The 21442-nt window shown below is 52.1% G+C and overlaps 3 protein-coding genes and 1 long non-coding RNA gene across 15 annotated transcripts; 2 read left to right on the top strand and 2 right to left on the bottom strand.

The window, feature by feature from the left end:
• The first annotated feature begins 1418 nt into the window (after positions 1-1418).
• On the top strand, positions 1419-4236 carry Zfand2b (zinc finger AN1-type containing 2B). 3 transcript variants are annotated; one of them, XM_027941857.2, is made up of 10 exons: positions 1419-1482; positions 1609-1681; positions 1960-2054; positions 2278-2409; positions 2540-2691; positions 2862-2957; positions 3034-3094; positions 3181-3248; positions 3538-3610; positions 3932-4236. In XM_027941857.2, exons 2-10 carry the CDS (start codon positions 1627-1629, stop codon positions 3986-3988), a joined length of 789 nt encoding a protein of 262 aa, XP_027797658.1. In that variant the 5' UTR covers positions 1419-1482; positions 1609-1626; the 3' UTR covers positions 3989-4236. The 3 variants fall into 3 exon arrangements, with proteins under 3 accessions (XP_027797658.1, XP_027797659.1, XP_027797660.1); XM_027941858.2 differs by having other exon boundaries at positions 3828-4236; XM_027941859.2 differs by lacking the exon at positions 2862-2957.
• A 115-nt stretch (positions 4237-4351) lies between these two features.
• Positions 4352-11495, bottom strand: Abcb6 (ATP binding cassette subfamily B member 6 (LAN blood group)). 3 transcript variants are annotated; one of them, XM_027941812.2, is made up of 19 exons: positions 10446-11473; positions 10011-10148; positions 9470-9650; positions 9176-9277; positions 8812-8995; positions 8162-8283; positions 7557-7666; positions 7324-7389; positions 7039-7164; positions 6804-6880; positions 6655-6718; positions 6491-6576; positions 6236-6293; positions 5927-6031; positions 5466-5640; positions 5233-5345; positions 4907-5001; positions 4753-4821; positions 4352-4628 (listed from the first exon to the last, which is right to left on the bottom strand). In XM_027941812.2, exons 1-19 carry the CDS (start codon positions 10992-10994, stop codon positions 4517-4519), a joined length of 2532 nt encoding a protein of 843 aa, XP_027797613.1. In that variant the 5' UTR covers positions 10995-11473; the 3' UTR covers positions 4352-4516. The 3 variants fall into 3 exon arrangements, with proteins under 3 accessions (XP_027797613.1, XP_071475703.1, XP_071475704.1); XM_071619602.1 differs by lacking the exon at positions 10011-10148 and having other exon boundaries at positions 10446-11472; XM_071619603.1 differs by lacking the exons at positions 4352-4628; positions 4753-4821; positions 4907-5001 and having other exon boundaries at positions 5233-5365; positions 10446-11495.
• LOC117794697 (uncharacterized) lies at positions 6570-7419 on the top strand. The gene is made up of 2 exons (XR_004618547.2): positions 6570-6785; positions 7027-7419. It is a non-coding gene; the product is annotated as an uncharacterized lncRNA (long non-coding RNA).
• Positions 11496-11672: 177 nt separating the features above from the next.
• Positions 11673-21364, bottom strand: Atg9a (autophagy related 9A). Of its 8 annotated transcripts, none has more exons than XM_027942063.2 (16): positions 21183-21364; positions 20201-20258; positions 19677-19808; positions 19513-19556; positions 18930-18994; positions 18012-18173; positions 17675-17816; positions 16086-16834; positions 15850-16003; positions 15566-15745; positions 14916-15164; positions 14545-14723; positions 14217-14334; positions 13279-13501; positions 12974-13119; positions 11673-12707 (listed from the first exon to the last, which is right to left on the bottom strand). In XM_027942063.2, exons 3-16 carry the CDS (start codon positions 19777-19779, stop codon positions 12702-12704), a joined length of 2520 nt encoding a protein of 839 aa, XP_027797864.1. In that variant the 5' UTR covers positions 19780-19808; positions 20201-20258; positions 21183-21364; the 3' UTR covers positions 11673-12701. The 8 variants fall into 8 exon arrangements, with proteins under 8 accessions (XP_027797864.1, XP_027797861.1, XP_027797863.1 ...); XM_027942060.2 differs by having other exon boundaries at positions 20201-20255; XM_027942062.2 differs by having other exon boundaries at positions 21198-21364.
• Between the last annotated feature and the right edge of the window lie 78 nt (positions 21365-21442).

Raw genomic sequence — 21442 nt, 5'->3', positions numbered from 1 at the left:
CTCACTTTCAATTGTAGCCTAGCTTATCTCTCCATTCTGGAGGGCAACTGAACTCTTGAGCTTATTTCCTCTGTTAACTTATCCCCATGCCTAGATTTATGGGGGGATGGAGTCACCAACTCAAAAGAAGAGGATATAGCTCTCAGTAGTAGCGTGATTGCTTAGCATGTGTGAGGCCCTGGGCTCAATTCCTCACACTACCAAAATAATAATAATAATAACAACAAAGAGGGAGAGAGAAAGAGAGAGAGGGAGAGAAACAACTACCCCATACAGGAGGAGTCAGAGGCAGTTAAGCAGCAAAGTATGCTGAGGTTGGAAAGACTCAAACTGGGGCTCCTAAAAAAGCAGCAACCAATCTAATATGCCCACACTTCATTCAAGAAACATTCCAGATACATTAAGAATATTCTAGCTAGTGTTTTCCAAATGTGGTGCATGGGTAATCTGTGTCAGAACTCCTTCATGTGTTGGCCGTGGTGGCCAAAGCCAGTAATCCCAGCGGCTCCGGAAGCTGAAGCAGGAAGATCCCAAGTACTAAGCCAGCCTCAGCAATTTAGTGAGGCCCTAAGCAACTTAGCAAGACCCTGTCTCAAAATAAATAAATAAATAAAAAGGGTTTAGGATGTGGCTCAGTGGTTGAGTGCCCCTAGGTTCAATCTCCAGTACCAAAAAATAAAATGAATTATTTCACGTGCTTCCTACTGATTCAGAAGCTCTGGGCCCCAGAATCTGCATTTTAAAATAGTTCCGTAGTGATTTGGCTTCACATACAAGTCTGAAATCTCTTACAGACACTGTTAGGTGTTGGGACCTGACACAGAATAGACATGGTCCCCAACTCCCAAGTATATTTATGTGTGCAGGGGTTGCAGAGCTGATTACAGTGAGGTGCTATGGATGCTGGAAGAGAGATGGCATAGAAAGTGCGCCTCGCTCAGAATGAGAAGAGTCAGGGAAGTCTCAGAGGAAGGCATCAAAGCTGAGACCTGGAGGAGGGATCTGTAGTTCTGGAGAGGGATCTGCACTGCAAAGAATTATGAGAGCTGTCAGCTCCTGAAGAGTAGGTAAACCTTGGACATGAATGAAATGGCCAGCGGGAGGGCGTGGAATGAGAATCTGGCCAGAGACCAAATTGTGAAAAGCCTGATTCCAGACTATCCCAGCCAGCCCTTGTCCCCAAAAGAGCATTTGTCCTCGCCGTCACCGTTCCTTCCGCTCATCCCTGAGGACTGAGAAAGATCCTTCCCGGAGTTACGGCAGAGCTCAGGATCCCAGACCGGTGCGCGGCAACCCACGGACCTCAGACTGGAACCCAACTCCTGGACCTGCACGGCGAGAGGCGGGGCTCTGATGGCTCTCTCCCGACTCTGCCCAGAGACTGCGCGGGCCGGACGCGGGCCGCCCTGCGTGATGACGTCATCGCGCCCGCGCGCGCCCAAGGAAGAGTGGGAGCGGTGGACCGGCAGCCCAGAGGCTCTGGTAACGCTGGCTGGGAGGGGGAGAGGAAGGGGCGGGACCGGGAGCCCCCTCCTGAGTGCAGGGTGGTGGTCCCGATCCGGAGTGAGGGTCCTAGGGAAGCTCAGCCCTCGTTTCTTACCCCGGCAGGCTCCGCCCGGCCCGGCAATGGAGTTCCCGGACCTTGGGGCTCACTGTTCCGAGCCGAGCTGTCAGCGCTTGGGTGAGAGGCGGAGCGCGCGGGGAGGCGGGCGGAGCAGAAAAGGGCTTGGGACTGCAGGTGGGGTGAGAAGGGAGGGGTACGGGGCTGGCAATGTCAGAGAAGGGCGGAGCTCGAAGTTGGGGGCGGTGGCGAGGGGGCGTGGCAAAAGGTAGTGGACTAGGGAAGGGGTGCAGTGTGTTGCCAATAGGGTGGCGTTTTTCTTCCCGAGTGGCAGCCTTGAGTGAGAAGAAAGGACAGCCAGGTCCTGCTAGACCTACAATCCGATCCACTTCCTGCAGATTTTCTGCCGCTCAAGTGCGATGCCTGCTCAGGCATCTTCTGTGCAGACCACGTGGCCTACGCCCAGCATCACTGTGGATCCGCTTACCAAAAGGTGAGGGGGCGATCGTGAGGGTGAGAGGGGGCAGATGGTGAATGCATTCAGAATCTCAGAATCTGCCCTACATTTTCCCTGTTATTGTCTTTTTGAGGCTCAATACTGGGGAGCATTGGGTTTTCTTGTGCACTAGTGGGGGGGTATATCAAAGTTCTTTCAGGATCAGAGATTTGTTGCACTGGGAGTGGGCCACAGACTGACTCCTGCCCCTTGACTATAGGATATCCAGGTACCCGTGTGTCCCCTGTGTAATGTACCTGTGCCTGTGGCCAGAGGGGAGCCCCCTGACCGGGCTGTGGGAGAGCACATCGACAGAGACTGTCGCTCTGATCCAGCACAGCAAAAACGCAAGGTCAGTGATTGAAGGGTTAACTGTGATCCAGCTGGGATTACCAGTGCCTGCAAATCTAAACAGTGAACTCCAGTGATGGGGCTGGAGAAGGGGTAGAATCTCAGACTTAAACTTTTCCAACTCACCTCAGATCTTCACCAACAAGTGTGAACGCTCTGGCTGCCGGCAGCGGGAGATGATGAAACTGACCTGTGAGCGCTGTGGCCGAAACTTCTGCATCAAGCACCGACACCCACTGGACCATGATTGCTCTGGGGAGGGGCACCCAACCAGCAAGGCAGGGTAATTGTTCAACTGATTCGATCTCTATTACTACAAATTGGGAAGCTTCAACCCTGTCCTCATTGGCCAAGGGAATCTTTTAGCTTCTTTTTCAAACTAGAGGAACTCATTTTCTGATTTCCTGGGTAAGGCATGTTCTTAGAGGAATGCCAAGACTGGTTTCCCTACAGACTTGCTGCCATTTCCAGATCACAAGGTCTGGCTTCTTCTGCAAGCACCATTCCTAGCCCAAGTCGGACCTTACCTTCCTCTACTTCTCCCAGCAGGTAGGCTTGCCCATTTCTCCCCTCCCCTTTTTCCCCTTCACATCTCTAATCTCAGCCTCTTATATGTCTGCCATAGAGCCACAACCCAATCTCCGTCCCGGACAGTCCCTCCAGTGATTACTTTGCAGAATGGCTTGGTGAGTTGGGCAAGGTTGGATGGACAGAAGCAAACCCAGGTAGAGAGTAATGTCCAAGGAAACTTGTCTTATATCTTCCTTTGTAGAGTGAGGATGAGGCTCTGCAACGTGCCCTGGAACTATCTCTGGCAGAGACCAAACCCCAAATCCCAAGGTATCTATCTACTCTGGTGAAAGAGAGAGAGTAGGACATAGGCAAGGTTTCAGTCTGGAGGGAGGGGAGACCTCTCTGACCCAATACAAGATAATAAGAAATTGGGCTCAAGATAACTTTTGACCAGTTCTTTCATTGTCTTTATACAATGGGGACAATACTGGCATCCATCCTGGATTGCTATGAAGACTGCAGTAATACCTAGAGGTGCTCAGCACCATGATGCCTAGCAGACTGGATGATTGAATTTTAGATATTACTGTCATCCAACTCAAGTTGTTTCTCTTAGTTCTCAGGAGGAAGAAGACTTGGCTTTAGCTCAAGCACTATCTGCCAGTGAGGCAGAATACCAACGGCAGCAGGTATGAGGACAGTGTGATAAATATGAGGCCCTGAGCTAGTAGGGAGTAAGAAGCTGTGTATAGGGGGTATTCCTAAGTGCTGGAGAGTGCTGGGATGATGGTTATCCTTTTGCTTTTAGTGTGACCCCAGCCCATGCTAAGTTCTGAAATGAGGCCTTTCCTCTTTTTTCCTTGACTTTTCTACCCTCTCTCCTCCTCCTCCTCCCCCTCGCTCCAGGCGCAGAGCCGCAGCTTGAAGCCGTCCAACTGCAGCCTGTGCTAGGGTCCTGGGCTTGGGGAGGGAGGCTCAGCTGAGAAGGACTGTGGCCCTCACACCTCCAGGGTACACAGAGAGAGGAGGCGCACAGCAACCTGGAGTGCAGAGAGAAGCAGAAGTGAGGCGGAGGCCGCTCCCAGGAGCACCAGAAGGCTTGCCGAGCTGAGCCTATGAAAGGTCCTGCTAGCTCTTCTGCTGCAGGAAAAAAGTAACTGAGAACCATTTTCTGGTTGGGCCCTTGGTGGATGCTAGCCAAGCCCCACTCTCAGCCCCTTTCATTATGTCATCCCCTTGCCTGGGGGCTGCCCCACATAGGTAGTGGGCAGGGAGAGGCCTGGAAAGAATAAAGACCTTGGCAGTTAATAAGATATCCAAGTGATGTGTGTCTTTTCCTTCTCTAACCAAGACAGTAAATGTCAGAAATGCTCTGTTGACTTAAGAACAGAGGTCCCTCACAATTCCCCACAGACAAAGCCACAGTGATCTCGCACATGCCACACATTTATTTTCCCAAAAAGTGCTTTTCTAAAAGGCCCCTTTCCCTCATAACAGCTAGCACCAAACCCCTGACCAGGATGAAATAAGCCAGGGAAAAGGGACACATCTTATTCCCGAGTTAGTGTGTGAGAGGGAAGAAACCACAACTTTTGTCACTGTGCCATGGTCTGGGGCTTAGTGTCTTCAGAGGCTTCTTCTTGTCCCTGTTGCTGCAGCTGCCACATATCAGCATATACCCCGCCTCGGGACAATAGTGCCTCATGCCTGGGGTGAGGAAGCAAGTGTAAGCACCAACCGTAAGTTTCACTGTAGAGAAAGTGGGATGAGAGGAAAAAGGGGACAGGCAAGGGACCCCCCCTCTAGAAGCCCCTCCCCTGTTCATCCTCACCGTCCTCTCTCCACGATGCAGCCATCTTTAATGACAAGGATCTGATCAGCATTGACCACAGTGGAAAGCCTAAAAAAAACTCAGAGATCAGTTATCTGCCACTGCACCAGAAGTGGCACACACTGCCAGCCACCCAGGTCTGGTAGTCCTGTACCTGTGTGCCACCACGATGGTGGTGCGGTTGGCGCACACTTTGGCCAGAGAAGCCTGGATGGCCCTCTCATTAGACGTATCCAGGGCTGAAGTTGCCTACAGAGAGGGTCTGGGTAAAATGTCCCTGCCACCCAAAGATCCCAATGGGAGGAGGATGCAGGCTGCTTGCTACCCGAGGCTCAGGAAATAAAAGAGTTTGGGCTTGAGAACCATAAAGGGTTTTGGTGAAACAGATGGGTGATGCCTATGGCAGGTGGGAAAATGCCTAGCAGAAGTGGCTTGGGCACAGAGAGGGAGAACAGAGGGAAGAAGGGTGCTGGGCCTCACCTCATCCAGCAGAATGATGTCTGGAGCTTTGAGAATGGTGCGAGCAATGGCAACTCGCTGCTTCTCCCCACCGCTTAGCTTCAGTCCCCGCTCACCCACCTGGGTCTCGTACCCTGTGGATATGCCCACCTCCCTCAAGTCACATATAATAAACTTAGTATCTGTAACCAGAGATCAGAAGCATTAAGAGGACTACACTGGGCAGGGGAGGGGACTCTGCAGAGGTACCTCACCTTCAGGGAATGTCATGATAGCATCATGGATGCCTGCAGCCTGTGCAGCAGCCTCTACCTCGTTGTTCCCTGCTGTGACACGGCCATAACGGATATTGTTGGCAATAGTGTCATTGAAGAGGACAGTATCCTGGGGCACAACTCCAATGTGGGATCGGAGAGAGGTCTGAGTCACCTGGGGCCAAAAGACTATATATCACACCCTGTGAGATCCCCTAGGCCTGGGATGTAGAATGGGATGGCAGGAAGCACAAGGGCTAAGAGGTCCAAGATTGGAATCCTGCCATCACCACTGCAAATGCTAGCTGGGTGGGCAAATAATTCACCCTCTCTCACCTCTCTCCATCCATAGAAATAAATATGCTGCCACTGCTTTGCTTTCCTGGACCACTACAGAAGATGTGTATCATGTATTCTATACACAGGCCTCTAAATTATGGTCTTGTCCCCAGCAACCTTACCTGTGAAATGTCCTGCCCATCTATTCGGATACAGCCAGAATTAATGTCATAGAAACGAAACAGAAGGCGCAAAATCGTGCTCTTCCCTGCCCCAGATGGGCCCACCTGTTGCATTGGAAACACAGGGAAACACTCAGGTCCACCCAGGTCTTTTAAGGCTCCAACAGGCAACCAAAACCCATGAAGTCTATCACATTCATTCCTGTTGCATTATAACAAGGCTCTGACTCCTAGTCCGGGTCATGAGCCACAGGCACTGAATGAGAGAAGCTCAAGAAGTATGGGCCAAGTGGCTGGGTGTCTTCTCACCAGGGCCAGTGTCTGTCCAGGCATCACAGTGAAGGACACGTCCTGCAGGGTCTCCCGCCTGCAGAGAAGTATGGGAGGGGTCAGCAGGCTATTCCAATTACTAGAGCCACTACCGGGTGCTGCCCTCCCCCACCTAGGCTCTCTTCCTTGGTAGTGGTAAGCTGCAAAGCCAAGGTTCAGAGCAGGACCAGGGGCAGGAAGGCAGTGTGCAAATGGATAAGGGGAAAGGAAAGAAGGCAAAAGAGGAGGGCTTACCCATTAGCATAGCTGAAGTGCACATTCTCAAACTCAATCTGGCCCTTTTGAAAGTGAAGGGGCCCTGCTCCAGGAAGGTCCTTCACCTGGCAGAGTGCAGCCAATGAAAAACTCTCCAGACACAAGAAACAACCCAACAAAGCCCCACTCCTCTCTCCACTCACTTCTGTCTCCTCTTTCAGCAGGTCAAACATGTTCTCCATGTCAATGAAGTTGGTCTGGATCATCCTGCAAGAAGGGTGAGGGTTGGGGTTCCTCTGAGGAGCTGGGAAATAGCAACACACACATCAAACAGGTGAGAGCCAGCAATTACCTGTAATAGGTGCCAAACCAGTTGAGGGGCATGTATAGTTGGATGATGTAAGTGCCAAAGAGCACAAAGTCCCCAACCTGTGGAGACCCAGGGAAGCCGACAAGTTATAGGGGGTCTGCAGGTTGCTCTTCCTGTTGCCTTGCCCACTTCCCATTCATGGGCCTGGAGGCTCAGACACAGGCCCCAGGCCCCTCTCTTCCCTGACCCCATTCTCTTTTTCCAGATTCTGCCTCACCTGTAGCTTCTGCTCACTGACAAAGTATGCACAAAGGAGGGAGCCAGCAAGGAGACCAAGTCCAATAACCAAGTTCTGGGTCTGATTCAGAAAAACCAGTGAAGCGCTTGACTTCCACTCCAAACCCTGAAGGTAATGACACAGGAGCGAGGAATGTCAAATACACCCTGACCATCACCAAATCCCAACTTTCGATCTCACCACCTGGACTATACTACTCTCAGCCCTGACAATACCCAGATGACCAGCGTGCTGCTCTTAGGAGGCCATACCTCACATCCTCACCTGATACTTTATGATGGCCTCTTGGTAGCGCTCCACTTCATAACCCTCAGCGTTGTAGTACTTCACCTGATGAAGTCAAACAGCACACAGCGCTCAGGTCACTCATCCCGATTTCTAATCCCCCTTCCTGATTCCAGATATCAATAACCCTAGGTCCTCATCACCCCAGTGGTCTTAGCCACCCTCCTCCATATTTCTGTGCCTCTCATCACTGCCCCTGAGGCCTCCCTTACTGTCTCGAAGTTTAGCAGAGAGTCCACTGCTCGTGCCCGCGTGGCATTTTCCTGTGTGTTCATGGCACGGCGAAACTTAGTTCTCCACTCAGTGACCACGATAGTCAGGACTGGAGGGTGACAGGGTAAGGGGCAGGGAGAATAAGTCATCATCCTCAACAACAAAGACTAAGCGTTAATGTCCACTACCTGCCATACATACTAAACCTATACTAGGGCCCTGGGACCCAGACTCAAGAGGAAGAGAGCCTTAAGCTTGCTGAGGAGAGGAGCTTTGTGTAAGATATCTTTGCAGCTTACTCAAAGGCCTATGAGTGGAAAACCTCTTGAGGTAAAGGCGAAATGCATTTTACTGCATAAATGAGTTTCTCCTTGACCTGAGGCCACTGGAGGGACCTAATGTGACAAGGATGTCCCTCCCTGGTCCTTCATCTAGGGTGAACTAAGGTTCAACGTGACAGAGCAGGAAACCTGCCCACCATGCCAGGAAGAGCCATATCCTAATCAAGTCCACCAATCCTCAGCCTCCCCACAGTGGGTAGTGATGCTCATGCCAAGGAAGCCCTAGATAGTTCAGAGAGATGGTTTCACCCAGCAGTACTCACTGAGGTAAAGACTCATGCACAGAAACACAATGAGGCCAAACCAGGCATTGAAGAACATGCTGAAGTAGATGATGCCAATGATGATGTCAGCCAGCGTGGGGATGATGTTGAACACCAGGTAGCTAAGAGGGCAAGTCAAGCGACAAAAGGTTGGTGGCTCACATCCAGCAACCCTACCTCTAGGAGTTTTAGTGTAGTGTTTTGTTTTCAACAGCAACAGACTGGAATCAATCTAAATGTCTTTCAAGAGATACACAGCTAAATAAACCATGGCATGCCCAAATCACAGAATTCTCTATAAAGTTATCAGTTATGGTGAGTAGCGGATATCTTCATGCATGGATGAAAATATACCCCCATGAGGTTTTGTTAAAGGAACTCTTAAGAACAACACCTATGTCCTAAAAACCTGATTTAGGAACATTTTCCACAGTATATTAATTCTGTGAGTCTGCACAGATATAACTGAGATCTCTTCTTGTCTGCATTAAGTTATTATGACAGCAGTGTATATATCACCCTTATGATTTATAAAACAAAACATAAACCAAGTGAGAGGGGTAGCAGCTCAGGCAAGGTCTATTCTGATAGCTCCTCTACCCCTGCTTCAGGGTCCCACCCTCCCAATGCCCTTTCCACTTGTGTGGCACCTGAGCAACCCTGTGACACTGGATGTGCCCCGGTCAACAATCCTCAGCACCTCCCCAGTGCGGCGACTCAGGTGCCAACGCAGTGATAACTCGTGCAAGTGGGAGAAGAGGCGTAGCTCCACACGACGCGATGTGAACTGCTGCACCCGGATCCACAGGAACGTGCGCAGGTTGCTCACAAAGCCTAGGGAGCAGGGAAGCCTCAATAGGGCTTGAGGCTGAAGGATGTCAGCCCAACACTAAGATATGAAAGGTCTAAAAGCACAGAGGGACCTGGGAAAGGAATCCTCAGTGAGGCACAGGAGTAAGGAATGCCTATGGGAGGGATTGATGCCAACCAGGATGAGTACAGGGTCCCACACACCTGTACTGCCAGTGCCACCACCCTGGAAGAACTTGAGGAAGACATAGGTGGTAACAGTCCAGGCCAGGGAACTCCAAGGGGCATTCTTAGTCAGCAAGTTCACTATGGAAAAAAAAAAGGTCACTTGGGCACCTGGGATTTGCTTCAGGCAAAACTGCCCCAAGCTGTCCTTTTCTGACCACCTAGCTCCCACTGTCCCACCTCCCTCTGTCCCATCTTCCTAGGTAAGAGCCACCTCATCCACCAGGCTAAGGAAGAACCAGCAGGCTAAGCTGTATTCCTTCTCCCCCTCACCAATGTCTCTATAGAAGATGGGGACCAACACATTGAGTGCTCGGTCCAAGCCCATGAGCCCCAGACAGATGAGTACAACCAGCTGCAGAGCTGGACTCCCCTTAGGCCATAGGTAGCCACTCAACAGGCGAAGCTTCCTGCCAAGGTCTCGCCAAGTAGACTGTTGTTCTGTCGAGCCAGCCTAGGATAATAACACACAGAGGAGAGAAGCTCAGAGATAAAGAAACTCACTAGCCAAAAATGTTCCATGGAAAAATGTATGGGTATATAGCTCCCAAGTGTCTGAGCAATCCCTTATGGGATTAGAAAGCTACTACTGGGTCACAAATTGATGTTTGGGAAAAGAACTAACTCTTTATGGGGAGAGGGAATGATGACAGGGAATTACATAAAGATAGACATCCGGATTCAGAGGACTTGGAGATGTAGGTCAGCGGTAGAGCACGTTTAGCATTCAGGAGACCCTGGGACGGAAACCCAGAGTGCATACACGCATGTACACAACACACACACATCTCAGGACTCAGGAGATAAGGTGTACCTGGTTCCTTTCTACATCTTGGTCTTCTTCAATAACCTGCAAGGTGTAGGACTGGGGACGAAGTCCAGGGGCCCAGAGCCCCAGGACAAACAGCCCTCCAGAAACCACATATCTCAGGACCCACAGACCAAACTGAACCTAAAATGAAATGTGCACAGAATGTGAATGACACTAAAATCTCGTTGACTACTTCTCATAACACTGAGCCCTCCTCAGGAGCCCAGCACCTAACAGGCTTAAAAAAAAAAAAAAAAACCACAGTGACTCAGCACAGGCACGCCCCACCAGCTGGCTATCAGCACCCAGCAGGCACTGGTCACTCCTTTCTTTTTTTAAGAGCCATCCTAAAGTATGGAGCCAGTAAGTCCACACATGCAGTACTTCTTCCCAAGCCCTGCCATTAGTGCTTCCCATTCTCTCCACAAGGTCCCTCACCTGCTGACCCTGGTCTGCCCTTGCCCACCACCACTGCGGGTTGTTCCAAGACACAAGGGCCAAGTTCTCAGCTGCAAACGCCACCGTCCAGAGAAGCAGGAGAGCAGGACTGTGCCTGAACTTGATCCAGACGCCCATTGCGAGACTCTGCCGTGCCTGGCTCCGTTCCTTCACAAGCAGCCACAGGCCAAAGGCACTGGCCAGACTCTCCAGCACAGAAGCCAGCAGCAGGTAGCCTGGTAGCCGGGCCCCCCGGGCGGTGCCCACCCGGCCAACCAGGCCAGCCAGTGGCAGTGCCACCTGAAGTGTGGCCAGAAGCAGCTGCAGCCCGTAAGGAGCGATGTGGGGACCAGTCCCCCAAGACAAAGCGTCCGCGCTAACGAGTCGCTCCCGACGCTTGCAGGGAAGAGCCAGCACCAAGGCCAGAGTCCCAAGGGCCATCAGCGTCGAGGACACGAGCGTGAAGAAGAAGCAGGGACTCAGGCCCCCCTGAGTCCAGGTCGGACCCACGGGCCCTTCGGCTTCACAGTAGTTGCCCACAATCATCATGACAATATGTGGCTGCTGGTCGAACCTGCAAGCACTGTGGGACCGGAGAACCGGACTGGCCGCTCAGGGAGAGGCACGGACGCCGGGGTATCTTGGGGTCATGGAGTCACCCGGAGCCAAGCTGCGGGGGTCTGGGGAATGGACACACATGGACCCTGCCACACCGCCCACTCGCTTCGCGCACGCGCCGCCACCACGCACTCACGCAGGGCACGTACGCCGCCTCCGCCCGTGCTCCCTCCGCCCGCAGTCCAGGACCCTCCGGCCAAGTGCTAGCGCACAGAAAACCCAACATCAGACTCGCACCGCCCTCTACCGCAGCGGCCTCCACCCTGTCCCGCCCCATCCCCCTATACAGAGTCCCTATTGGCCAAATGTCTCTGGAGGCGGGGGGCGGGGGAAGAACGAGGCACGCGAGGTGGGCAAAATAGAGGGGCGGAGCCAACTTGATCATGTGCTCAGGGCGGGAAATCTGACTGCACGTCTGACGCAGACCTTGACCTCCACCGAACTGTGGGTCAGAAGCAGGCCTTCAGCTTGGTGTATTCTAGCTGAGGCCTGGGCCCACTTGCTACCAAATCCCGCCTGGTCTCCAGGGAGGAGGAGGAATCGCACGCACCCCACTCCCACTCCTCTTGTTTCCAGGACCCTAGCTGCACGAGATAAGCCACGACCAGGTCAAAGTCCCTTCTTTATTGAGGGTCATCAAGCTGTACACGGTCCCCACCCCGTTCCTCTGTGAGCGCTGACAGCAGAGATCACCACTCTGCTGCTGCGGACCAGGGTTGGGTGAGGGTGGGATATAGGGTAGGAGCTGAGTCCCAGCATGCAATGCAGCAGCCCAAAGCCTAGGGCGAGGCCATCCCACCTCCATCCCCCTCTAGGGAACAGCGTGATGGGGGCCAGAGCTCTCTTGCTGGGATATAGACGGTTGAGGTCATACTCCAGCCCTGTCCGGTCCATGTGCAGGGGGTAGGGATACAATAAGCAGCAATGGGGGCCCAGGAAGGCCTCATCTCCCAGGGGCCCATCCTAAAAGTTGCAGAGGGCAGCAAAGAATTTCCATACTGCTCCTGCAAGTTAGAAACCTTTCTTAGTGTCAAAAGATAGAGTGAAGGGAGCTGGGAGCTAGGGCCTCCACTCCAACGCAAAGGAAAAGCCAAATGGAAGGGGAGCAAGCAGCACACACATGCCAGTGATGTGCAGGAAGCAGAAGAGAGGTGAGCTGGCTGTAGCACTGGGTGAGAACTAGGGATGAGGTAAGGGCCACAGCCTGAGCTGCTCATCTGGGGGTAGACTGCAAGGGTCAAGGGTCCAGGCCCAACCTCCCCACTCCACAGTTGGCACAGGTTCTTCCTGCTTGGCAGCTTCTGTGGTAGGCAGCCCTCTGGAGACTTGCAGGGGTGGGTGCAAAGGTGGCAGTACTGGGGCTGGGCTGGGGACAAGTTTCTAGCACCACACTCTGAGCCAAGGGGGTCCTGGGGTTGAGGCTAGAGTTCTGTGCGCCCCCAGTTCCTAGGCCACAAATTCTTCTCCTGGGGCTGTGGCAAGCCCAGTGTTGGCACCTCCCTTGGCCAGGCACAGACACACAAATACCACACATGTGGAGCCAGGCAACACTCAGAGGAGCCCTCCCATGGTGAGTGGATGGGATGGCAGGGCAGCGGTGGCCTCCATCCTGGGGCATAAGGACTTTCTCAGCCTTATCTATACCTGTGGAGAGAAAATGGTTGGCAATGGAGATAGTTTTAAATATCTGCACCATGGGAGCCTAGATATAAAGGAAAAAGAAATTTGATTCCCTGGGAAGATAAGCAAAAGCAAGCCCTTGACTTCAGAGCAGGTGAGTAAGGAAAGGGGAGTATATCTTGGAGGGGAGGGTGCACGGAGTGGGAACACGTTCCTCCACATGGGAAGCCGCCACCTCAGCCTGGAAGTTATTACTTCTGGTAGTGGTTCTCAAGCCCTAGAGCTCTTACCTTGTGCACCTGAGGGGGAAGCTCATCCTCTGAGCCCTCCTCGGGCACAGGCTCCGGGTGCCTTGATGCTGGCTGCCCATCTTCAGCCCACCCTCCAAGGGGCAGGCGGGAAAAGTGAGAGGGAGCCCGGGGCACTGTGCCAGGATCTGGACAGACAAATAAGAACACAAACAGGAAAGAGGAGATGGGTTCAAGGACTGCTCAGAGGACTGGCCTCTTTGGGCCCCATCCTTCTGATCTCTTTCCTCCCCTAAAAACTTACGCTTCCCTGCAACCTTACTCCTTCCATATCCCCAGATGGATACCTGTGATGCCCCCATAGCGCCTCTGGAAGCCCCCATGCAGGGCAGTGGTCTCGGGTGCTCCAGGCCTGGGTGTAGCACAGGGATAGCTGGCAGAGCGAGGGATAGGTTGAGGGGCCCGGGCGCCCTCTCCCCCCTCTTCAGGGGCACTCTCTCCACTCTCATCACTTTCCCGGCGGTGCCACACATGCCGCTCAGGTTCAGCTTGGGTCTGCTGCTTGTGGAGCTGCAAAAGTGAGGGGCTTATTAGTTGAGGGGACAGAGGGTACTGAAACAACTGCCTCCATCATGGTATCAGCCAGTTCCCACTTGCACCCCCTTCACCTAGAATCCTTCACCCAGGGCACATATGGTGTTAATAGTAGTATATGCCAGATGCCTGATACTCTACAGGTTTGTTCTCAGCAGACTCCTAGAAAAGCCTGTGCATAGGTGGTAAGGACTCCCATTTTACCCATTCATTTGATTCAAGAACAAACTGATCAAGGGTCTAAGTGTCAGGCACTCTTTTAAGTATTGGGACATACTGGTAAACAAAATAGACAAAGCCAGCAGCCCCTGGTTTATACACTGGTGATGGTAGTGGCTAGGCAGAGTATAGACAATAAACAAATAAGGAAAAAATACAGTATGTCAGATGGTACCAAAGGCCATGGTGAAATACAGAACAGGAAGGCAGTAAGGGAAGCTTTTACTGAGAGTGGTCAGAGAAAAGTCTCAGGAGGAGGTAGGTAATAACAGGAGGAGGAGAAGGGAGCATCTGGATATATCAGGGAATGAACTCTAGGCAGAGGTAACTGAAGGCACTGAAAGTATGCTTGGTTAACACGGTATTAAGATGGTATATGTGAGAATGGAGATTGTAGAGCAGGTAAGTTGCAGAGAAGGGATGAGAACCCATGCCTGATTTCTCCTGTTCTGTTTTCCAGCTGCCCACTCACCTGGTGCATATAGAGGGCATGCAGGCTCATCTCGGTGGATGCGTATTCTGATAGCACCAGGCTCTGCAGCTGTCCTTCCCATACGCTGCTTCCAGAGCTGGCTGTCCGGGCATCCACCCTGTCCCTCCCAGCACAGACAGACAGCAGTTGTCAGTATTTTTTTTTTGTCCCCAGTACTAGGGATTGAACCCAGGTCCTCACACAGTGCTCTAGGGAAGTGCTCTACCACTGAGCTATATCCCCAGCCCTAGTTATCAACACTCTTTAGGCCCACACAAGTTGCTGGGACTACTATCATACCCTCCCATCTTGGTCCACCTCTACTCACCCAGAGCCTGTCATGGTGCTGGGAGCCCGGCCTGTGGGAGCCTGCCCAGGCTGCAGAGGGGAGAAGGAGCGCAGGGCAGAGGCAACTTCAGCTCTATGCCTGGAGCCCTGCAGGTCTCTGGGCAGTGGGGGGCCCCGGCAGGATGAGCCAGCTACCACATTTGCAATAAGGCTCAGGGGCTATGAAAAAAAAAGGATGGGAAGAATTCTCAGAGCAGGGGAGAAGCTTCTAGGTTCCCTAGTATTCTATACCTTAGGGCCCAATGGCCTAGACTAAACAGACAGAAGGAAACCTTCCATTCCATGCCATAGCCTCAATCCCCGACTCCAGAGGAGTCCACTCTGCCCATTTCCCAGTCCCCCAGAACATACCTCAGACTCGGATTGTAAGGACTGGATGGATGTAAAAAGGGCATTCTCAGGGAGCAGACCCCCTTGGGCAAGGCCAGCAGCTGCTCCATCCCGCTGAACCTGTTCCTTGAGGAAGCCTAGGAAGGCTGTGCTCTCACGTGGTGGCTGCCAGCCAGGATTGGTGATAGCAAAGTGCATGAGTGACAACTCTGTCTTTCCATCTTCAGCTTGCTGGTACACTGAGGCTTCTGTCTGCCCACCAGATAGCCACTGCACAGGGAAGACATAGTAAGCAAGCCTGTCCTCTTATAGGCACTCTACCTGTACCTCTTGCAAGGTAAGCCCTTCTGGAGGACAGAGACCATAAAGCATTGTCATATCTTGTCCAGGGACCCTAATGCCCACCCCAGGGTAGCAACATGCTGGGTCAGTTGCTTGTGTTGTGCCTTTCTCAAGGGAATTTGGTCAATAGTGCAAAACAGGGCTGAAATCCAGCCCAGGCTGCTGGTTACCAAGTGGTGTCCTAAATAGTACCAAGTACTGATGCAGGGCTGGCCAGAGGCAGAGCTGCCTTTTTTGTTGGCTCAGAAAGGGTGACTTTTTGCAGTTTGTCCAAAGACACTATGTACTGGCATCATCCCTGTCCACCTGCCCCTCTTCTCTCCTGCTACCTGGGGGTGACCGTGCTGGCGAACATCCATCTGAGCAAAGGAGCAGGTATCTCCGACACCAACCACCTCCACGGTGAAGTTGCGGAAGAAGTCTATAATCTCCAGGGCCCGTGGGCGCAAGCAGAAGATGAGGATGAGGGGTGTGACAATGGGGCTCAGCAACTCCTCCAAGATGAAAACCTAAAAGGAAAGGGACCAAGGTCATAAGAGAGCAAGAAGGAGCTCGGCCTCACCACCAAGCTACCAGTCAGTCTCTAGCAGGCCCTAACTCCAACTCCACTCACTGCCTTGTACTGGAAGAGCTGGGCAAACTCGTCCCGGGTCTGCGAGCGGTGGGCATTACCCTGCCAGTGGTCAGGCATGTAGTGGATGTGAGCGAGGATCACACGGAGCAGCTGCTCAGGGCAGAACACCATATGCTGGTCTGGGATGAAGGACCTAGTGAGATCAAGCTCATGGTGAGATGCAAACCTTTCCTGGAAGGTTAGTCTGCTTGCTCCCACCTGCTGCCCTGACCCACCTGCACACGGTCACCGTGACTCCCAGGAGTGTGACGGTGGTGAGGACATGCTCCACAGCCAATACATCTTCATCATAGATGGTGAGGGCAATAAGCACAGCCAGGATGGAGCCAGCAAAGAAGGCACCATTCTTGGCCAGCAGTGTCAGCAGAGGTGACAAAAAGCAATTCATGTATTTGGAGGCAGGTTTGTAGCCACGATTGAGGCGGGATTGTAGCTCATGCTCCAGCTCGTTGAAGTGGCGGAGGTAGCAGCGGCCATACAGTGACCAACAGCGTGCTCCCAGGGCCCCTGGCTCGCGCTTCAACACCTCAGCATAGCTGAAGAAGGCGTAGAGGATCTGCCAGATGAGGATAAGGGGGCAGAGCAGGAAGTTGGCAATGCCAATCCACAGGATGCGGTTGCTGAGGCGCTGAGCCAGCTCTAGCCGTTGTCCCCCACGTTTGTACTCAGCCTTGAGGCTCCATTCATTGAGAAACAGAGAGCCAGGTCCCCAGAACAGGATCAGCTCAAAGTTGTACTTGAGACCACGGGTAAAGAAGACAGCCTCCCCAAGGCCAGGCAGGCGGAAGCGCAGGGGGAGAAGGGATTTGTTCACCAGTGCCACCATGTAGTTCTGGAAACGGAGGATGCGGTGGTAGATGTCCAGCTCTGTCAACTCACGCTTGTGGATACAGATCTGATGCTCTTTCTGGGTCTGCACAATCCGGGCCTGCACTTCCTGCCACGTGCAATAGGGCAGGGCGGACTGCGGGGTGGGATGAGGAAGAAACAAGGTATGGAAGGGGGAGTTGTTAGCCCGACCCCTTACCCTGTATAGATGTGGCTCGGGGGTCATGTGTTTAGCCAAGTAGAGCCTTTAATCAGATACTTCCTGACCTATTGCTCTAGTTTGGATCTAGAATGTGTTCCCCAAAGACCTATGTGTTAATGGTTTGGTCTCCCATTAGTTGGTGGCACTATTGGCAAGTGGTGGAACCTTGTAGAAGTAGGGCCTAATAGGAATAAATTAGGTCATCAGGGGCATTCCCTGGAAGGGGATATTGGGACCTGGGACCCCTGACTTTCTCTTTGCTTCCTGGCTGCCATGAGATGAAAAGGCATCTTCTACCACGTGTCCCATCATGATGTACTTCCCTGCTACAGGCCCCCAAACCACTGGATCAACCAACCATAGACTGAAGCCTCTGAATTGTGGAATAAAATAAACCTTCTCTCTCTCTTTCGCATTCTAGGGATTGAACCCAGGAGTGCTTAACCATGGAGCCATATTCCCAGCCCTTTTTTTTTTGAGACAGGGTCTTGCTAAGTTGCTTAGGGCTTTGCTATATTGCTGAGGCTGCCTTTGAACTTGCAATCCTCTTGCCTAAGCCTTCCGAGTTGCTGGGATTACAGATGTGTACCACTATGCCCAGCTAATCTTTTCTCTTTATAAGCTGATTATCTCAGATATTTTGTAACTGTAATAGAAATCTGATTAGCACACCTGCCAATGATGAATCTGGACGGACATGTGATACTCAGAATACACCTCATCCCTCCCATGATGTCTTACATTGTGGTGCTAATGATCCAAAGCCAATCTTACCATGGGAATGCGCAGAGCATGCAGGTAGAAGGAGTGGATCTCCCAATAGCAGCAAATGTTATAGATGAATTTGATAAGTCGGTGGATCCAGAAGACACCAGCAATGACCAGGATGGTAATAAGGGAGCCATTTTCCTGTATCCTAATGGGGACAGAGAAGGTGAAGTGGGGTGGTCCTTGAAGAATGAGTCTTAGAGACATTCTGCTATCCTAAAAAATTCTGCTAGGCCGAGCCTGAGTCTGCATCTGGGGTACAAGTTGCTGCCTCATACTCCACTCCATTCCCTACCTACTAGAAGAATTGCAGACCCCAGTGCCTTCTCACCTACAGCCTCACCTGGCACTGCAGACTTGGGCAGGCAAAAAGGCATCTGGCAGAGTGACCTTGACGGGCTCAGTAGGGTGAAGACTGTGGTTCACCATCTTGTTGGCAAATAGAATGTCATAGTCCACACAGCTAACCAGGAAGGTAGTGAAGGCAACCACAAAGAGAAACTGCCTAGAGAGTTGGGAAGAGGGATGCAGTCTGAGAATCAGAGAGGCACCAGTAAAATAAAGTGGAACAAGAGAGAGCTTGGAAGCAGCCAAAGAAGAAAGGAAATCAAAGGCGATGAACTCCTAACAGGCTGTCTCTGTTCAACCTCATGGGACATTCTCAGGCCCAAATTGGCTCCTATTTTTCACTCTTAGCTTTAGGCACCACAGAATCATTCTGCTTTCTCACTTTATGATAATCTGTCACCACCACCAGACTTAACTTGCAGAGGTTTTATAACTATGGTTTCTCGAATCTAGCCCCTGATCCCTTTGGATGGTAGTTAGAAGCTCTTTGGGGATGTGAACTCTTTTCTCATTGAGAAACGGCTTCTCAGACCCTTCCCCTCTGGCAACACTGTATGGCTTCTTCCCCTTAGAAGGCTCTGTGCCCAGCAGCAGGTCTAAGGTACAACTAATGTAGAACAGAGGCTCTTAACTGGCTGCTACCTCTGAGACATCCTGACTGAACCTGGCATATCCACTGCAACTCTGATGATATGATCAAGGTGTGAGTTCTTTTCATAGAAGAGACAGGACCTGGAAAGCTCTTCTTGCAAGAGGTGAAGCTATAAGTTTTGGCATCACACCTGGTCTTGTAGAGTTTGGAGCCTGGGCCCCTTCCAGTCTAGGACTGTGAGATCTTGGCAAGCAGAGTCAGGGTTAGAGCAAGGAAAGATAGATGACATTCATGACATCATTCATTTCTTTGTATACTTACATAAGCTCAAAGATCTCCCCAATGAGCATACACGTGAAGCCATTCTTCTGATGAAGATTATAAACGTGTTAATTGTTAAGAAAAAGTGGTCAGTAAAGACAACAGTTACACATTTAGACCTTGATGTCATGCACCTGAGCTTAAGTTCCTGGCTCTGAAGGTCTAGACTTTATACAAGTTATTTAACCTCTCTAAACTTTTGTCAACTATGGAATGGCAATATGTCTCACAGAGTTATTAGGTATAAGAAAATGCATGCAAAGTATTTAACACAGAAATGACAAAGAATGAGTCAAAAGACAGTAATTATTATGATTATTAACATCCCATCAGAAAGGTGGATCATCTTAGAAAAGTTCCTTATAAATTAACACCACAAAGTGCACCTAGGCACGTAGCTCTTGGTAAATGTGGCATATCATTATTTTTAATAATCATTATTTTACTAGCCTCTTTCAGCCTCAGGATGGGCTTCATTTCTTCTTCCAGGGATCAGTTGAACCCACCCCTGCATCCCATCAGTGACCTGGCTCAGAAAAGGGCTAAGGGTCCCAGAGCTCTAACACAGAGACACAAAGGATATTCGAGAGAAAAAGAGGTCAAGGTTTTCGATGTGGTGCCAAGGTGCTGTGGGCACAGGAGCAGAGATGTCAGAGCTCTGAAGGAACAAAAGCCCCTCACTCTCTCAATGTTCCTCTACCCACTCCCCCCTCGGCTCAGCTCTGGCTGTTGTACCCAAGAACTCACACTTGCTTCCCTCAGCAACATGCACCAACAGGTCCTCCTCCCCTGGAGGGGAATCGCTATAGGATGCCTCCAGGCGCTGGTATTCAGTGTCAAACTGCGCCATCACCGCAGCCCCCTGTCCACCTTGTCCACCTGCCAGTGATGAGGAAAAAGAGACACTGGTTCAGGCCCAGGTGCTGCCTGCCTGTTGCCCTGTCTACTAGGCCAGAAGGAGTGAGAAAGAATCCTTGGGTTTTGTCTTCACCACCAGTCTCCTTGGCTCAAAGGCAAAGCAAGAGTAATAACCCAAGGAGAGTAGTAAGCTTAGGGACTGGATGCCCTTAACCGTGGTCAGTCATTCCCAGAGACTTTCCCTGGTCTGAAGCCAGAATCTGCTCCTTTGGTGGGGAGCAGGCTATTTCATCTTCTATTCAATAGAGAGCAAGGTCCCTCCCCTACCCCTCCTGGAATCCCTGGTCTCCCCAGAGACTAGCAGTTTGGAAGCATGTTGTAAACAAAGATTTGAGATAAGCACATGGCCCTACCAGCTCCATGGACAGTGTCTGCTCCACTCCAGCCCTGGATGCCCTGGCTTGACAGCTGCTGGAGGAGAAGGCGTCAGGCCCCAGAGAGTGGGGAATGGGGACAGAAAAGAAACCAACCCTCCCATGCACCCAAGTTCCACTAAGAGGAGGACAGGGAGGCTGCAGTGGGGAAAAGGCCCCTTCCAGTCTAGGACTGTGAGATCTCCTTTGGCTGTACTATAGAGGGTCACTCATCCACCTCTAGAATCCCCAGAAGCAACTTATTGACCCTGTGGAGACTGAGTCAGTACTGGCCAGAGGCTGGGGGCCCCTCTAGATTTTTCCTCCACTGCCCCATCTCAGTTTAAAAAATTAGATATGCCCCTCAGGGTCCACAAAACCCCAAATAAAAGTGTTATCTGAAAAGGACCTTTCTGGTCAACCCCTTCACCTGCTTCCTTCGCACACAGACATAGCTTCTGGCCAGGAAATTCCAAGTTAGTGTAAACCCCAGATCCCAGGTGAATAAGTGGATTCCCTACGTCCCTGGAGCCAGGCATGGACAAGGTGGTGTTCACCAAGTCAGTGCAGACCCTGGGGACTGTGGATCTGGCCCCACCTCGCCCCAGTGGGATTTCCTGGATTAGTGGCAGCCCTGCCTCTCTGCGAACTCACCACTCATCAGGTCAATGTAGACCCAGGACCCATGGATCCCCAGCAGGCAGGGCCTGGGCTTAGGGGTTCCAGCGGATGTTGGAGGGGTAGAGCCCGACCTACAGCTGACGCCCGGGTGGACTGGGTTACCTCCCTACACCCAGCCACCCAGACCTGAGCACAACGCGCCCCAGGGTCGCCCGGCCCCAGGCCAAGGGCTCGGTTCCCAACAGCGGACAACCTCACGCGCGTCCCCGCCGCCCGTGCGCGCCACCCCTCCGCGCGCCCGCTATCAAAACATTCTGACTGCGCGCCCCCGCCCCGCCCGCGGCGCCCCTTCCCCCGTTACCCGCTGCGAGCTCACTTGGAGCTCCGTGGGCACTCTTGGCCAGCTCCGGCCTGGGCCCGGGGATTCCAATAACCAGTCTCGCGTGTCACCTCAGGAACCGCGACCCAGGCGATTCCAGGGGCTCGGTCTGTTCGGCTCTGCTCGGTCCGACCCGGAGCTCTAGGCCCGGCGTCTGCCACTCACCGTCATCTGCAGCCTAATTGGCCAATGAAAATAGGGGGGAGGAGACACATCGGCCAATTCTCGAGTCCAGGGGCGGG

This window comes from Marmota flaviventris, chromosome 11, assembly GCF_047511675.1.
Source record: "Marmota flaviventris isolate mMarFla1 chromosome 11, mMarFla1.hap1, whole genome shotgun sequence".
In the NCBI taxonomy this organism is placed as follows: Eukaryota; Metazoa; Chordata; class Mammalia; order Rodentia; family Sciuridae; genus Marmota; species Marmota flaviventris.
This window is presented reverse-complemented; position numbering and strand designations above follow the sequence as displayed.

Excerpts from the sequence above, each read along its gene's own strand:
- Zfand2b (XM_027941857.2), top strand. The coding sequence starts at position 1,627 with ATGGAGTTCCCGGACCTTGGGGCTCACTGTTCCGAGCCGAGCTGTCAG. Across the intron at positions 2,055-2,277 it reads GTGGATCCGCTTACCAAAAG|GATATCCAGGTACCCGTGTG; the intron begins GTGAGGGGGCGA and ends CCTTGACTATAG. Across the intron at positions 2,958-3,033 it reads TCCTCTACTTCTCCCAGCAG|AGCCACAACCCAATCTCCGT; the intron begins GTAGGCTTGCCC and ends TGTCTGCCATAG.
- Abcb6 (XM_027941812.2), bottom strand. The coding sequence starts at position 10,994 with ATGATGATTGTGGGCAACTACTGTGAAGCCGAAGGGCCCGTGGGTCCG. Across the intron at positions 7,390-7,556 it reads CTCTGCTAAACTTCGAGACA|GTGAAGTACTACAACGCTGA; the intron begins GTAAGGGAGGCC and ends TGACTTCATCAG. Across the intron at positions 5,002-5,232 it reads ACATCATTCTGCTGGATGAG|GCAACTTCAGCCCTGGATAC; the intron begins GTGAGGCCCAGC and ends CCCTCTCTGTAG.
- Atg9a (XM_027942063.2), bottom strand. The coding sequence starts at position 19,779 with ATGGCGCAGTTTGACACTGAATACCAGCGCCTGGAGGCATCCTATAGC. Across the intron at positions 14,724-14,915 it reads CCTTACAATCCGAGTCTGAG|CCCCTGAGCCTTATTGCAAA; the intron begins GTATGTTCTGGG and ends TTTTTTTCATAG. Across the intron at positions 13,502-14,216 it reads ATGCCCTCTATATGCACCAG|CTCCACAAGCAGCAGACCCA; the intron begins GTGAGTGGGCAG and ends TCACTTTTGCAG.